Source organism: Cydia amplana, chromosome Z (genome assembly GCF_948474715.1).
Source record: "Cydia amplana chromosome Z, ilCydAmpl1.1, whole genome shotgun sequence".
NCBI classification, from domain to species: Eukaryota; Metazoa; Arthropoda; class Insecta; order Lepidoptera; family Tortricidae; genus Cydia; species Cydia amplana.
Window position 1 is genome coordinate 31,489,116 of NC_086096.1, and position 14,419 is coordinate 31,503,534.

Here is a 14,419-nt window from a genome sequence, read left to right on the forward strand (position 1 = left end):
CGTTCCCCTCCCCCGCAAAAATCGGCAGACTGTTTTGTACAGAAAATTACAGACATGGCGTCTCCGTTTGATTATATCCTCCAAGCAAAGCACGCATAGAAGCTTCAGGCGCACACATGCGTAATTATAAGGGGACATAATTTTCATAGGAAGTGAACAGGCCTTGATCAGGGTATGCTTTCTCTGCATCAATAGCTACAAACTACAAAGTGTTGAGAGCCACTATAAAGTCACGTTTCAAAGAAATTTGACATTAGCTAACCAACTCGGTGCAAAGTTAGCTTGTCTGACTCTATAAAAACCTCAGCAACAGCATTGTTTGATTTATAGACGGTCAAACCAATTTGTCAGTAAATAGGAACAAAAAAAACTATACTCATCCTTTTCTTTTGGGTGCTAGTACTAGTGTAAGACAAAGATAGTATGACTCTCTCTGTCTGTTTGAAATAAGACAGTCCTTTGACACACTATATGTAGAAGACCCTCATTTTTACAGCTGGTCAAGCAAATCTTGTCAGTAAAAAAAGGCGCGATATTCAAATTTTCTATGGGCGATATTTCCTTTCTCGCCTACATTTTTCAAATTTGCCGCCTTTTTCGACTGACAATATCTGCTTGACCAAGTATAGTTACCAATATATTGATTAGCATTTTGTTAGCACATTTCTGGCATAATCTAGACATAAGTCTGGCATTTTTTCTAATATAATTCCGAGTAGGCAATGCTCCGCGCCGTGATTCGCGCACGATTGTGGAGGGAACTTTTTATTCTTTGGCAGGGACTGTAATAAAAATAAAGACGGCTTAAAGGTCTCGTAACCAGACGGCCATAAAATCCAAAAAAAAAAAACAAATGTCAGTGTCACTCACGTCCGTCCGCCGCTATGCCCATGCTCACGTTTTTGGATAAATTTGTTGGTTAGTGGGATTCGCGCGTGGTATTATTTAGATAACATTTAAAATTGTTTTAAACCTAATCTTGTGTGTGCTGAATGTAATAGTAAAAGAGGTAGAATATAATTACAGTATTCTTATTATAGTGTGTATTTAGAAATAACTTAGGGTTTCAAAGTTAGATCGAATAATTACTTGACGTAATATTTACAGAAATATAACGATGTCCATCCAAAAGAAGCCTATTAAGTCTAAGCAGTTGAAAGTGGAACTGAACAAGGAATTTATATTCCTACAAAATATCTTTTCTGTTTTGTCCATACCGCAGCAAACAAAAGGTAAGTAAAGACAACGTTATAGCAACTGTGCGAGTTCAGAGTTGCATTGCGAAATGAATTATATTTATGACTATGTATGTATTTAAAATTTTGAGTTTAAATTCCGTAGTCATGCTATGACTGCTTATAAGAATGCCAAGCATGCACTTCAGGAATTTTTAATTTGATAACATTAAACACTGCTACACATAGTAACCAATGAATGAAAGCAATTGTTGTAGTTAATATACTCTCTCCAAGGTAATTGTTATCTGTATTCACAGCTTTAGTACAGTATTTCATCTTAGTCTTAATAATAATGACTGGAAAATTATGATTAGCCACGCATTTTGCCTCTTCTAGTGTTTAGGACTTACCACAACAAGGCTTGATACAATAAATAATAGATGCTGCATCATTTTGGTGTGTTAAACAAGTATAGACATTTTATTAGCATAGTACTTATTATATATATAAATTATCATCAAGGAATGAAACTTTAATTAGAGCTTCTGCTATGCAATTATTGTTTCTAAGGATTGATTACAATAGTTTATTTTGGAAGTAAAGCGCACACTGTTACTTTTTATGCTGGACCTACTACTATTTAAACAGTTTTAACAGATTACTGTTGGGATGTGTTTTAAATCATTAATGTGATATAATATGTATATTTTATCCTCTGAATGGTAACCAAAAAAAATTTTCCATGCTATGTGCATTATTGGCACTGCTCACCCTATAACAAAATAACATGCCATTGAATTACCATACTTGTTAAGTTTATTATGGACCTGCTTGGCATGTGATGATTTGATTATCTATTGCATTGTTTTTTGTTGACTCTAATTTACTCTACACTCTTTCAGATGAGTTTGATGATGATGACATTGAAACAACCAATGGTGATGCTAACCTAGAGGAGAAGAAGATGCCAAAACGGGTGACTACTATTGCAGAGTTAGAAGAGAGGCTTGAGAAAATCAAGTCACAAAACAACTTCCACTTGAAAACCAAACTGGCCAAGAAAAGTCTTGCAAGCAAATTGAATAAAAAAATCAAGAAGAGAGACAGGATAAATAAAACTAAAGTAAAGCCATCTGTAGACAAACCTATTTTACCGAAGAAAGAACACAAAATGGATAGTGCTGTTGCACCAAAACCAATATTTAACAATGATGCAAAACTGGTCTTTTCCAAGTTTGATTTTGCAAACACTGGACATAAAGGTTTGTTGATAGATTTATTTCGACATAATGACAATAAATAAATCACTCGGATAACTAATATGTGAATTTCTAAATAATAAGCAGTTTTTACTCAGTTTTATCACAGCCTGCATTAGATATGGCTGTATGATGTCACTATATTCCTTTAACATTCAATAAACCTAGACATAGTCTGGCTGATCTGGCTTTTCAGTCATTGAACACCTCCACAAATTATTTAACCTTTTAACTGCCAGCAATTTTTGATTGAGTGTGCTCGTGTTGCCACCAACAGTAATTGTACCACGCAGAGTAAGGTTGGCATAGTTACGGGAGTTATAAATGTGCTGTAAAAACCAAATCAGATCTTTGTCTTATTTATCAGACTGTGGCGAAATGAGCTGGATATGTAATGTCTTATATATCAGACTGGTGGTTAAAGGGTTAAACATGAATCAATTATTTACTCAAATTGTGAATGATGGTGTTTTAATGTTCCCCACGGTGTAAATACCAAATATATATTTATGTTATAATATTATTTTCAGACAGGGTAAACAAGGGTGAGAAAGATCCTAAAAAAATATTAGAAAATCTCAAGCAACAAGAAGAAAAGTTCAGGCAACTAGAAGAAACTGAAGAAAAGTCCAAAGTGAAGGAATTGAAAGAAAAAATTGCGTGGAAAAATATGTTGCAAAAAGCTGAAGGCCAAAAAATTAAGGATGACCCCAATCTGCTAAAAAAATCAATTCAAAAAAGAGTAAGCCATCTTTTACACAAAAAGCATTTAGATTTTACTGTCATAGATGTACGGATGTAGGTAGTGCATAATTGTTTTCCATCGTATTTTCTTGGATGCATGTATTTGTCATGCTACTTCAGTCAACCTCAGTACTTTTTGTACCGAGACTGACTGAAATAGCAAGACACGTTCGTACGTTTCCGTGAAAATACGATGGAAAATAATTATGCACTACATCTGTAACCTTCTATTTCTTTCAAAAAACTGTGTAGACTCATTCCACTTCAAGGAGGTTCTCAAATGGTTTTTAGGGTTCCGTAAGGGTAAAAAACGGGACCCTATTACTAAGACTTCGCTGTCCGTCTGTTACCAGGCTGTATCTCATGAACCGCGATAGCTAGACAGTTGAAATTTTCACAAATGATGTATCTCTGTTGCCGCTATAACAACAAATACTAAAAATAAAATAAAATAAATATTTAAGGGGGGCTCCCATACAACAAACACGATTTTTTTTGCTCTATTTTTTGTTGATGGTGCGGAACCCTCCGTGCGCGAGTCCGACTCGCACTTGTTTTTTGTATCTTTGGCCAATACAATCAAAAAGTGTAACTGAAAGACAAGTCAAAATAGAGGATTGCATCTCGTTTTGGTTACGGTATTAACAACATGAATAGGGAGTATTAGTAGTATTATTGCAATGTTTTGCCGCCAGAGTGCATCACTAGCGACTTAAGTATACCATAGACTCCATAGAGTAACTTATACATACTGTACCTTAAATGTATTTTGACAGGTTTTCACAGACAGTCAAATATGACATTGATGCATCAAGGCGGTTTGTTTACAAAGGGCCTACCGGGAAACCCGAAATCGAAACTCGGCTATCTGCCTCTTTATCGTTCGAATATGCAAGAGCGATAGAGAGGTTATATAACAAAATTTCGACTCTCGCTTGCGGTAGACCCTTAGATTGTGACTTATTGTGGGAGTGGCGCCCCCTACGCAGGTTTTGCGTAATATTCCCTATTGCCAGCAATGTCACAAAAAGTAGCATCAGTATGGAAATTTGTGTGAGTGAGATGAGATACAGCCCTATGGTTTGATGCTCTCTTTCGGACTGTTTCTCTAGTGCCCTATGATCAACTGTTTTGCTTGGTGAAAATGGTCAAGTTGTGATTAGAAAATAATACATTACGATACAAGTGCGAAAACACGACCGAAGGGAGTCGTTGAGAGTGAGAAATCGTCACGAGTTGCGGATTAGCGTGATACTTGTGCGAATAGGTTTTCACACGTGTATCGTACAACGTTTTCCAGTACATTATGACCCCTTAAAATTTCAACAGAGGCACGAAAGTGCTAATTACTAAAGTGGTAAATAATTACTGCCCTAGTGCGGCAAGCAGCACTTTACGTGCCTATGTACAACTGTACTATCCCGGTTATAGGTATATCCACGATCACAGATTAAATTCAGATGATTGAAGTTTGAATAGGCCTTCAGAAATTTAATCATTCTAATCATGGTATAATAATATACTCCGCGCCTGGTACTCTCTTCCGACCACGTGACTGGCACAAGCCTACGTCATCATGCGACAGGGCTATATGATAATATGCAATAGCGCTATATAAACTGGCAATGTTATTGTGACGTAGGCTTGTGTCACTCAGGGAAGAGAAGACCATGTTTTATTAGACTATGATTCTAATCAAATATATGCAATTATTACAGGAACAAAAGAAGAAGCACAGTAAAAAGCAGTGGGACAACAGGATTCAAAACGTTAAAGAGACTAAAGACGCTAGACAAGTTAAACGGACAGAGAACATTGCTAAGAAAAAGAAAGAAAAGAAGTCTAAAAAGATAAAACAGGCTGTTAAGAGAGGGCGTGTTGTAATATAAGAATAACTATAAGTAAATACAAGGTTTGATAACATATATTTTTTTATTCGATAGCCCGACGCAAAGAATCTGAATGAGAAGGGCAAGTGTCGCAAAGGAATAAATATATATGTCGTAGTCAGATCGTATAATCCGCCGTATTACATTACGGCTAGCCGTTTTACAAAACAGGGGCGTTTTGAAATGCGGCGGTTCGACGATTAGCCGGATTGTCATTGCGATACGTTCTTCAATAAGGCGGCCTACGTTTAGCCGCATCGTATCTACTATTTAGATTGTAGAGTGACCAGTTCTTTCGGTCGTCTACGTAACCGGAGTTTGACAATGTTTGCAATTTAATTTATTTTTACCATGGTCCCACCGCACTACATGTGTTTCTTTTCCAAAACATTTCCTTCACAACTTAAATAGACGGAGCCCCGCAAGCGGGGCTCCTATTTCTGGGCGGTTTGCCCTTCGGGCATCTGAAGCTACCTAACGAACCTAACCTACTTACCTACCTACGCTTTTTTCCCCAAAGTGTAATGTTTTCACGGACGTCTCACTAAATCAATAGGTAGGTAGGTTAGGTTAGTTAGGTAGCTTCAGATGCCCGAAGGGCAAACCGCTCAGAAATAGGAGCCCCGCGAAGCGGGGCTCCGTCTAGTTAAGTTGCGAAGGAAATGTTTTTTGAAAAGAAACAGTCCGACGAACTCCAGATTTGATGGACACCCCAGCGTTTTTCATAGTTTGTTGTTATGTCAGGCAGCGCCACGAGTGTTAAAAATGGGAACTAAAAACTGTCAAAGCGGCGGCTAATGACTCGCTGTATTACATTACGGCTAGCCGTGTTGAAGAACGTATGGCGCCGAATACATTCCGGCGGATTTTCATTCAGCCGCATTCAATCCGGCTAATCGTCGAACCGCCGCATTTCAAAACGCCCCTGTTTTGTAAAGCGGCTAGCCGTAATGTAATACGGCGGATTATACAATCCGACTGCGACATATACATAGACTTCCTAGATATATTCCTTTGTGGCACTTAAGATAGTTCGAGTGGCGAGTATTTTAGTTACTAAAATCCATCAACTTACCAAAAAGTTATCGCACTGTTCGTACTACTGAGTAGGCAGTGTTTGGCATGATATGGAGCTGATCTGATGATGGAGACAGGAGGTGGCCGTGGGAACTCTGTGATAAAACAACACTAATTGCGTATGGGGTTGTTAGAAGTGTCTCGATACGAATAAAGAAAAGTATAGTAGAATAAGTAGTCAGCGATAAAAGCTTGGACCAAAAATGAATTATTTTCCAAAAAATTATATTTCATAAGATTATGCTTAATAAAAAGCTTAAAAAAATTGAATACCGGTATCTTTGAGAAACTAACTTTATTTGTCCGCGGCCCACGTGACCGCTGCCACCCGACAGATTGGAATGATTTGAAGCGCGTATTCCCTATTAATGGGAGTACACTCTTAGTTTACGCTCAGGGAGTAAAAAAAAATGCTGTTCTGGCGATACGTGGCTTAAGGTCTGTCACTCTAACGAAGAGCTAGATGCCCAAACATTGAATATAGTTTCTCTTAATAGTCTTAATGCACTTTAGGTGAGGGTGGCAGAAATGGTGTCAAAATAATACGCAATGAAACAGTAAGGAAACTTCGTTTATTGGTGAAAGGTATACGTAATATATTCTCGTATGTTATTGTATTAGATCAATATATAATAGTGCGTAAGCTTAATTCTATCTGACCATTAAAATAATATTATGTGTAGACAATATGTAAATGTTAAGATTAACCTGTCATATCCCAAGGGCTCAAATAGGAGCCGTAAATAAATTTTCCAGATTTCCCACGATATTCATAATTTCAACTCCCACGGCTCAAATGTGAGCCATACTGGGAGACAACGACAAAATTAGTTTTCGGGTCGCGGGATCGGACAAGTTAATGATAAAAACCAATAATAAAGTAGGGGGGTACTGAAACGAATCAAAATATGCACATGGAATTACACTGTTGTTTGAAATCTTATCATTTATCGTAGCATAATGTACCTATTGGAAGTCTGCACCATTCATACGAGGGGCGGATAAAGGTCTCACGGCCAAGCAAAATAATATACTTCCTAGCGGCGCTGACGCTGAGCAGAAAGCTTACAGATTGTTTTAGTCGGTGGTACATAAATGCTAAAAGTAGGTAGGTACATAATATGGCGAAGCACTCCAGTCGACAGGAAATGCCATGAGATAATGCGCTATTTTTATTATTATCTAAAAATAGTGTTGTAATAGGCAGCACAGCACTTTTAGCAACGACCCACGAGTTTCCCTGTCCTGGAAATAAGTAGGTACTGTAAATAGTTTTCTAATGAAACCCACTTGCTTAAGAAAATTTGTTTTTTTTTGTCATCTGTTCTTTCCTAATGGTTGCTTTCCTAATGCCACGTTTTATGCAGTCAATTTCAGTTGACGGCAACGGCACAGCAATTTAAAAGCGACCAATAGGGTAATAATAGTGTCGAAAAAAAATTTATTTCGAGAATTTACAACACTATGCATAATCTGACCGCAATTATTACCTTCCGCCTCTCGAAAAAAATCTGGTGAAAATAAAATTACATTACTAAAAATATTCTATGATATACTAAAATCATATGAACACATTTTTTCTTAATCCTACCTCTAAAATAAAATCCACACCAATCTAATAACTACCGATACAACACATTGAGTTTTCTTAATGGTTGATGTGTGTCTATAGTTCGTTTTTTTAGCATTAGAAAGAACTTGAAAGAAGGTAAGCGATTTTGACATGTCTTTTAATTGAAAAACACTTATTAAAAATCAATAACTATTACTTATGAAAGCAGAAGACTATAAAAGATCGTATTAGATTCATAATTGTTACATATTTACCGTAACTTATTTTTCAATTAAAAGACACATCAAGATTGTTTACCTTATTTCTAATGCTAAAAAAACGAATTATAAAGAACCGGTTGATTCAGCAGTAATACAAACGTGAATTAGGTTTTTTTATGATAGCCGTGTATTCAGGTCCTGTCCTGCATATTATTTTAAAATAAAAAGCGTTCAACGCGTTGAAAAAGATACCATACCCCTACAAGTGCGCACTGGGTGCAAATTATAATTCGAGTGGGCAGTTAGTTTACATTATAGGAATCGTCGCCACAATAATATAGGCTTTATAAAAATAAGTCGATTGAAAAGCAATTAGTGGAGTTGTGTTGATTGAAATTTGAAACTAAAAAAATGATAAGGTTTTTTAGGATTCTGTACAGTCGCCATCAGATATGTCAGAGCGGCAGGGGTGTTCAAAAATATCAGGCTTCAAGTATGAAGTCGCGCGCGAGAACGCAACTCATGCTACACCGCCTGAACACGCACTCTAGCGCGTTGACAATAGAGGCGTGTTCAGATATTTGAGAGCGCCTTGGCCGCTTCGATATATCTGATGGTGACTGTACCTACACAAAAAATGGAAGACCTGGGATGTTATAAAGAGAGAACAAGCAGCACGCTAAAACAGACTGACTGGAGTTGGAAGTATGTATTTCATTTTGGATAATTAGTTTAATTTTAATTTTTTTTTGTCTACGTCTCAATGATACATTACCGGTCTAAAATATATGAAAATAGATGGTTATACCTACCTAGGTATATATATATATATTATATATAATTGACTCTGAGTAATCGGAATACCTATAGTTCCCGACACCGTAATGTAGCCATAATTTTCCTGTAACGGCATGTTGCTGACATAGTATAGTGAAAATTAGTCCATATTAAAAAAAACCGCATAACCTCTCATCAATTACAAAGTTAAAGTAAAGAAACAAGCATTTAGATACTACTCAAATTAGCTACACAATACACAATGATACATATTATTAGGTAGCATATTATTTTATTTGTATTACAAACTGAACAAAACCTTTTACTTAGGTAGTAGTGGTGGTGGGATAAATTTAACCTATAATAATAGTCTATGTTATCAAATACAAGAACAAAATAACTATTGGCAGAACCGAAACATGGTACTTAACTGTAAACTATAACTTAAATTACTACATAATTACCTCGGAAGCTAAATATCAATTTAAACAATTGTAAATAGTAGATAACAAACGAATATTTATAAAAAGCCTCAATATAGATTTTTATTTAAAAGGTCAACAAACAAAATTCGATTATTATTTATAAAAAAATAGCAAGACTGGGACTCTTGATTACCAAGCCCTACTAAGTATGTATTGTTTAGCCTCGTAATACGTGGGCCGTCTTGATAAGGCCCGTACTGGAAGCCTCTTTTCAACTCAATTCGTTAGAGAGACTTGGTTCCACTTATAGGGCCACTTGCACCATCCCACATACCCTGGGTTAACCAGTTAAACATGGAGTTACCATGGTTACCAGTACAATTTGACACTGGGTTAACCGCTTAATCCCGAGTTAATGGGATGGTGCAATTGGCGCTTACAGGTTACAGACGTCTATAACGCCCGCCGCCGCCTGTACCTTACGACACAATAAGTAACTTTTATGGCTCATGCCGGACATAAACAGAAGATTAACATAATAACTTTACTAGTTTATTGTATTTCACACACTTTTATTTAGCTCGACTCCGTAACATCCAAATTATCTTTGTATACCTGTCTGCTTCAAATTGTGTAACTTAAATTTGAACCACTTGCACGTCCGATTCAGTTGAAATTTGGAGTACGTACATCCGAAATTCCGATGACAATGCAATACAACATGGAGCTGATGTGATGATGCAGTCGGAAGGTAACAAACTGAACTTCATCATCGAGTTTAGGTTCATTAGAAAGGTCTCGTGAAATTGTTGATAGACATTAGACATGCAAATGAGAAGAAGTTCAGTCAGCAATAAAAGTGTGTCATAATTTTTTTTACAGTAACTTGTTTAATAGAATTCTGGTCGTTTCACTCTTTCAGTGAATAAAGAGCCTTGTAGTATTTTTGGTCACAAATAACAATAGAACATCGTCTTTTGTGTAGAAAAACAATAAACCCCTTAAGAAAATCAAACCTTTATACAACTTATGTTTAGGTAGACCAGCTTTTGCTATGTAATAAAGTAAGCGAGAAAAAACAACTACAAAAAATAAACATATACAGGGTGGGACCACCCTGTATATGTCATTGGGAGCTGTTTTTCTCGTTTACTTAATACCTACGTAATAAAATGTTTTTTAAATGTTGCAGAGTTATCCTGGAAGAGCTTATCAAATTGAATAGAGACGTAAGAGTTATACTTGGTCAAGCAGATCTTGACAGTAGAAAAAGGCGGCAAATTTGAAAAATGTAGGCGCGAAGGGATATCGTCCCATAGAAAATTTGAATTTCGCGCCTTTTTTTACTAACAAGATTTGGTTGACCAGCTATATTTTCGGTAATTTAAGCTCTATGCAATTTTCGTTAATAAATGTGGAATGAGGTCGATAAAAGTATTTGGTTTAAATAAAGATTGCTCCACAAGATTTTGAGCTCTCTTTCCTCACAGTCGACTTAGAAATCGACTCACCGTAATGGCCATTGTTCTACATATTAAGAAATCGTTGAACTCATGCCTGATCCTGACCTTCGTATAAACATATACTGCACAGAAAATTGTTAAATTAGCATTTACATACTTTGAACTTGTCAACTTTTTCAGCTTTTTCATGTAAAACATACATGCAAGCACTTACGTGACTGTTAATATTACTGAAACCATATTAGGAATACATACATACATACATATACAACGTGGGCTCGATTAACCCGACAGATTTTAACCATACATTCCTGGGGTCATAATAGTCATAAAGGAGCAAGTATGTTAGGTAACATATGACTTTTAGATGCTTTTAGTCAACATCAGCAAAAAGAGTGTTGCAGCCTAAAAGGTGTTTTTCAGAGTTATTGCAATAACAAATTTTTACCATGATGGTCATTACCTCTAAAACAAGATCGATTTCAGAAAACTTTGTATGACATCTTAGTCTCTAAATGCGGTCAAGAGAATACACCTTTAAAATCTGTCGAGTTACTCGAGCCCACGGTATACATGTTTCCCACTGTGGCGATCCTAATAATTCACTGTATTGCCGGTATACTAATGATGAAGAATATATAGCTGGTCAAGCAGATCTTGTCAGTAGAAAAAGGCGGCAAATTTGAAAAATGTAGGAGCGAAGGGATATCGTCCCATAGAAAATTTGAATTTCGCGCCTTTTTTTACTGACAAGATTTGCTTGACCAGCTATATTGGCTTTCTTGAAGTTTAAAAAAATGTCAGGATTGATGCAGTCTTGATGCATCATTTCTTTTTTGCTATACAATAATAGTTCGAACGAATAAAATGTAATAATAACATATTCAGAATTAGAGCAAATTGACTTTTTGGGGGTGTAATGAAATTACGTTAAAATCATTATAATTACCCATACATAAAAATTAAAGTCATCTTTCTTCATAGTTTTAACTCAGTTATATTTTGTTGATTAAATGGTTGGACCAGCACTGCTGTCAGTTTACTCTATTTTAATCTTAGTACACATTACAATGGAAATTAGTTGATAGTTATAAACACAAATCCAACTAAACTAGTGGCTCTGTGAGCTGTAGACCTCGCGAGCAGAGCTTAAAACTGAATAAATGTATGGCAAAAATATAGGTAGGTATACTACATGTAATATAAACAAAAAATTAAAAATGACATAAAGCTACAAACAAAAATTAAACGAATACGCTTAACCCGCGCTTGATAAATAAAAAATACGAAATTTTTAATTTTTTCAAAATAAAAAAAAACAACTATACGAAATTTAAGTATAAAAAAAATACAAAAAGTTATGTAGCAGTATACAATTACTGGGGATGGAACCAGGGACCTCCCGATGCAAACAAAAAAAGCGAACGCATGCAAAATACGCCATTATAGTTCTTACTAAAGCTGACGAAATTTAGCTACTCATTCTCAAGTAAAAACTAAATATCTAAATACAGCCAAAACCAGCGATACAAATTTTCTGAATTTTTGGCCATTTAATCTATAAACATATCTCAAAAAGAAAAAACTCTTATGATACCGATACGACTATTTGTTTAGGCGGGAGCTATCACGACTCCGCCATTTTGAAAAATTTCCAAAAACCGGATCGACAAAATTTTTTTATTTAGTCATAGAATTCGGTCACAAAATTTCACGAAAATCGTTTAAGAATTGCGACCTGTAGACGAGAACATCCGGACATACAAAAGCAAAATGCCCGAGTCAAAACGTAGACCTTCGCTACGCTTCGGTCAATTAATTAAGCAAGCTGGAAATAGTTTGAATACCTTCATTCGGTCCTAAATAATGCGTGTTATCAGAGTTTGCTCCAGGAGGTGTGCATACCTACATTTTTGCGTTTTTACAGTTTATTGCTTGTATATCGAAAACTGTACGGTACGGTAATCATGTTAAAAATAATATCTGAGGATCCGAAAGGTGCCTTAATATGAATTCGTAGCCGACGTTTGTAAAAAATTGCAGCTACTTAAAATTTTCTACGTTATGTTGTATGTTAAAAATCTGAAAATAAAAATCGAGTTTTTATCAGTGTCTGATCCACCAAACCTTGCTGATAGTGCCATTGTAATTGATGGTGGGTTCCTTCTACATCTGGTGGTTTGGCAATCCAAGGAAAAAATGATCTCCTAAGGCTCCCAAAATGTAGGCACACACTCCTGGGATGGATCAAACTCTGATTACACGCATTTAGGACAAAATGAAAGTTTTCAAACGATTCTAGCTTGCTGGGAATTAATTCATCAATACGCTATTTCTGGATCTAATTTGATTGGCTATGCTATAGTAACAAATATAGTACCTAATAAAAAGTATCTGCCGTCAATGTCAGTCAGTTCCATTCGAAAGGTATTACAGACGTGAAGAAAGTAAAAAACAAGAGGTGAGGTTTAGATTCTTCAACCATATAAATGTATATATTATTATATACGCTACATGTATATTAGATGAGGCTGGCTGTATTAAGTATAGTTTTATTCTTATTATTTAATACATATGAAAATAAAGTGTAGCAAAACTTAATAAATGTACTAATATTAATGCTCAACGCAAAATAGAGATAAACGATTTGTATGTATCAACTGATACAATGAATATTTGAATGAACATGCAAAATGCCCAAACAGCGTGTACGGTTGTACATATTCCGTATAGAGCCAAATGCAGTGATCTACATCGACTGCACTTAGCAGTAGCCAATGTCTGATTTAGAGAACATACCAACTACTTATATAGACACATGTATAGTATACATAGCAAATAGCAACTAATAATTAAGTGTGTAACAATTAAAAATAAATTAATATTTTGGAATAAGAACATATTAATATATATTTTTATAACCATTATATGCTCAAGGCTTAGCCAAAAGGTTCATTGCACTATACAGTTTCTTATCTAATTTTTTGTGAAACAAAAATAAGTCTAAAAGTACCTAAACATTCACATAGAAAATATTCAAATTAGAAATACAGTAGTATTATAGTTGAAACTTAAATGATTCTATTTTTGTCTTTGGATTGGAGTATATATGTAGTGTAGGGCCATAACACACATTTAGAGGCAATTGTTTGTAACATTTGGTCAATTGAATTATCCGAAATTCTTAGTACTTGAAATATTATATTGTATATCAAATATTAATTGCACACAAAAACGTAAATTGTTTACGACTGCTACACCATAGCTAGTGCCGCATGTTTGCGTGCTTCATACTCGACTTATGGAGCCCTGAACAAGTTTTACAAAACATTTATAGGTTAACCTAAAGCATCCACAGACCACTCTATTTCAAAAACTTAGTATCTAAAGATTATCAAATAATAAAGTTAATCTTTAATAGAAAAATAAAAAAGTGATTAACTTAATACTGCACATTAATTTAACTCTAAATCAGTCGAGGCATTGTTAAAGTCAAATAAAAAATATATTTGTTGTTTCACATAAGTATGTGAATATTGAATGTTTGATTCCCTATCAATAAAGCTTTCTCGTGGAACAATTTTCTTATTGGTGTACTAATTTTAAGATATAAAATTATAGCTTGATAACAATTTGAACACATTCAAATATATGTGAACTGATAAAATAACAATATATGCTAGCAAGACAAGTCATCTCATCTCCTCCACTTCAATATTTTATCAGTATTTCATATATAAGAACATGTGATCAAGTAGCTATACTGCTTAATCTAACTGTACTAAACTACTAAACTAAATTCTAAACTTTAAATGGTAATAATAAAGCAAGTCG

The 14,419-nt window shown here is 35.2% G+C and overlaps 1 protein-coding gene across 1 annotated transcript; it reads left to right on the forward strand.

Moving 5' to 3' along the window:
- Positions 1-1,057: 1,057 nt before the first annotated feature.
- On the forward strand, positions 1,058-5,102 carry LOC134660620 (surfeit locus protein 6 homolog). Its single transcript, XM_063516389.1, has 4 exons — positions 1,058-1,232; positions 2,081-2,440; positions 2,968-3,179; positions 4,900-5,102. The coding sequence occupies exons 1-4, from the start codon at positions 1,118-1,120 to the stop codon at positions 5,068-5,070; spliced, it is 858 nt and encodes a 285-aa protein (XP_063372459.1). The 5' UTR covers positions 1,058-1,117; the 3' UTR covers positions 5,071-5,102.
- The last annotated feature ends 9,317 nt before the right edge of the window (positions 5,103-14,419 follow it).

Bases quoted from the DNA above. Each gene is read 5' to 3' on its own strand.
- LOC134660620 (XM_063516389.1), top strand. From the start codon at position 1,118: ATGTCCATCCAAAAGAAGCCTATTAAGTCTAAGCAGTTGAAAGTGGAA. The intron at 1,233-2,080 runs GTAAGTAAAGAC...ACACTCTTTCAG, and splicing joins CATACCGCAGCAAACAAAAG to ATGAGTTTGATGATGATGAC. The intron at 2,441-2,967 runs GTTTGTTGATAG...TATTATTTTCAG, and splicing joins TGCAAACACTGGACATAAAG to ACAGGGTAAACAAGGGTGAG.